The sequence below is a fragment of the Spea bombifrons genome, chromosome 1 (genome assembly GCF_027358695.1).
Source record: "Spea bombifrons isolate aSpeBom1 chromosome 1, aSpeBom1.2.pri, whole genome shotgun sequence".
Taxonomy (NCBI): Eukaryota; Metazoa; Chordata; class Amphibia; order Anura; family Pelobatidae; genus Spea; species Spea bombifrons.
Window position 1 is genome coordinate 115,128,949 of NC_071087.1, and position 2,886 is coordinate 115,131,834.

The window sequence follows — 2,886 nt, forward strand, 5'->3', positions numbered from 1 at the left end:
ACAGTTTGTACTGTAGATTACAGGAACATTTCTTTTATGGTGAAAGTTGACATTCATGTATAGTAGAGCTTACACATTATTTTCCTCTACAATGAACTACAGAATTCCAGATGTTTGAATTCTTATGTTAAGAATAATAATAATAAGAAGAAGAAGAATCATAAGAATAATGTATGAAATAAAAGATATATTTTTCTGATTATTAAATAAGGAAAAAACTTTTGAATTAAATGTTTTTCTCTAATTATTCAACATGTAATTAGAGGCCTAAAGCTTTTCTAATAGCTGTTTTAACCTCCCTGTTTCTAACACTATAAATTATAGGGTTTAATAGAGGTATAACTATTGTGTAAAAGACAGATATTACTACATCTTGATTTGATTTATATTTTTCACGAGGTCTTAAATACATAAACAAGATAGTACCAAAATATATACTGACAACTGTAATGTGGGAAGTGCAGGTGGAGAAAGTTTGTATTCTTCCTTTTGCTGACCTGATTTTCAAAATAGTGGAAATAATTAGTAAGTATGACACAACAATCAAAAGCAGACAACTCATACAAATAGAACCAGTAAAAGTAAAGAGTAGAATTTCAATTAATGTAGTATCGGAACAGGAGAGTTTCAAAAGTGGTAAAACATCACAAAAGAAATGGTCAATTCCATGTGATTTGCAGAAGGGCAATTTAAATATGTAGATGACATAAATTAAGGAATGTAGTAGTCCAATGACATAGGAGACCACTATAAGGGAAATACAAGTAGGTTTGGTCATGGTCACAATGTATAATAATGGTTTGCATACAGCAACATATCGATCATATGACATTGCAGCGAGAAAGAAAGATTCAGTACTTCCCAATGCCACAAAGAAATACATCTGAGCTGCACAGCCGGTAATGGAAATCGATCTGTCTTTAGTGAAGAAGTTTATCAACATCCTAGGAGAAATAACTGATGAATAACATGTATCCAGAAAGGAAAGTTGGCCAAGGAAAAAGTACATGGGTGTGTGCAGATGGTTAAATGTTTTTATGAGCACCACCATGAAAATATTTGTAAGCAATGTTATGATATACATAAAAAAGAAAATACAAAAGAGAGGAAATGTTGACTCTTCATTCTGTGTAAACCCCAGAAGACTGAATTCTGGAAAACTTATATTTCCACTCCAATCCATTCTTGTCATGTAGATGTAAAATGAAAATACAAACATGTATTACTACACATAACATAAGAAGCATAGATATTGATATTAACATTCACAAGTCTAAAACAGACATTATAAACTGATACTTACGTTATTTATATAGTCACACTGATGTTGGAGAGATTTAAAACATGCAAAAAGAAAAATATGCATATTTAACTTTAAATATCTTACTCCTTTGTTGAGCACTTAGCATTCATATATACATCTAAAGCAATTTTCAAATTGAAGTTTATTTATTTTTTATCTTACATGCTGATAAAACACCTAAACATATTTTTACATTGAAGTTATATGTTTAAATTTTAAATGCAGAAACATCACTTTGGCATGTCTTTATATTTACTATTTTATTGATCTCACTGGACTAGAATTAGTGATAGTGATGGGAAGTTCGGATCATTAAAGTGAATCGGATCATTTCGATTCGTTCACTGAAATGATCCGATTCATGATCCGGATCTTCGGATCACTCAGTGTGTCTGCACGGAGTTACTGTTTTCCAGTAACTCCGTGCAGGCACACTAACGATTGGCCCCGCCCCTTTCATTATGAATCCTCCCCCCTGCCTCCAGTGATGTCAATGAAGGCAGAGAGTCGTTCAAAGATTCGGATCTTACAGGGATCCGAATCTTACAGTGATCCGGATCACTGTAAGATCCGGATCATTGTAAGATCCGGATCATTGTAAGATCCGGATCATTGTAAGATCCGGATCTTTGAACGACTCTCTGCCTTCATTGGCATTCTAATCATTCAGAGAATATCACCATACTGTTATAAATAAATACATTAATAATCACTGCCCCCAGGATTTACATTCCCCTTTACCTGCAACTGCACCTTAAGCTAACTTTATTAAATTAATTAAATTAACCCTCACCATTAAATTAACCCTAAACACCCCATCAACCATGACTGCCCTAAAATTAACCCTTAACACACCATCAACCATGACTGCCCCTAAAATTAACCCTTAACACCCCATTAAGCATAACTGCCCCCAAATTAACCCTAAACACCCCATTAAGCATAACTGTCCCTAAATTAACCCTAAACACCCCGTTAAGCATAACTGCCCCCAAATTAACCCTAAACACCCCATTAAGCATAACTGCCCCAAATTAACCCTAAACACCCCATTAAGCATAACTGCCCCCAAATTAACACTAAAGACCCCATTAAGCATAACTGCCCCCAAATTAACACTAAAGACCCCATTAAGCATAACTGCCCCCAAATTAACCCTAAACACCCCATTAAGCATAACTGCCCCAAATTAACCCTAAACACCTCATTAAGCATAAATGCCCCTAAATTAACACTAAAGACCCATTAAGCATAACTGCCCCCAAATTAACCCTAAACACCTCATTAAGCATAACTGCCCCTAAATTAACACTAAAGACCCCATTAAGCATAACTGCCCCTAAATTATCCTTAAACACCCCATTAAGCATAACTGCCCCCAAATTAACACTAAAGACCCCATCAACCATACCAATTTATTAGGTAATTTATCTGGAGTACATGCAATTAATTTAGGGGCAGTTATGGTTAATGGAGTATTTAGGGTTAATTTCAGGGGCCGTTATGGTTAATGGGGTCTTTAGGGTTAATTTCAGGGGCCGTTATGGTTAATGGGATCTTTACGGTTAATTTCAGGGGCAGTT

The 2,886-nt window shown here is 34.9% G+C and overlaps 1 protein-coding gene across 1 annotated transcript; it reads right to left on the reverse strand.

The window, feature by feature from the left end:
- Nucleotides 1–259: 259 nt before the first annotated feature.
- On the reverse strand, nt 260–1,183 carry LOC128500369 (olfactory receptor-like protein OLF1). Its single transcript, XM_053469498.1, has one exon. It carries the CDS (start codon nt 1,181–1,183, stop codon nt 260–262), a length of 924 nt encoding a protein of 307 aa, XP_053325473.1.
- Between the last annotated feature and the right edge of the window lie 1,703 nt (nt 1,184–2,886).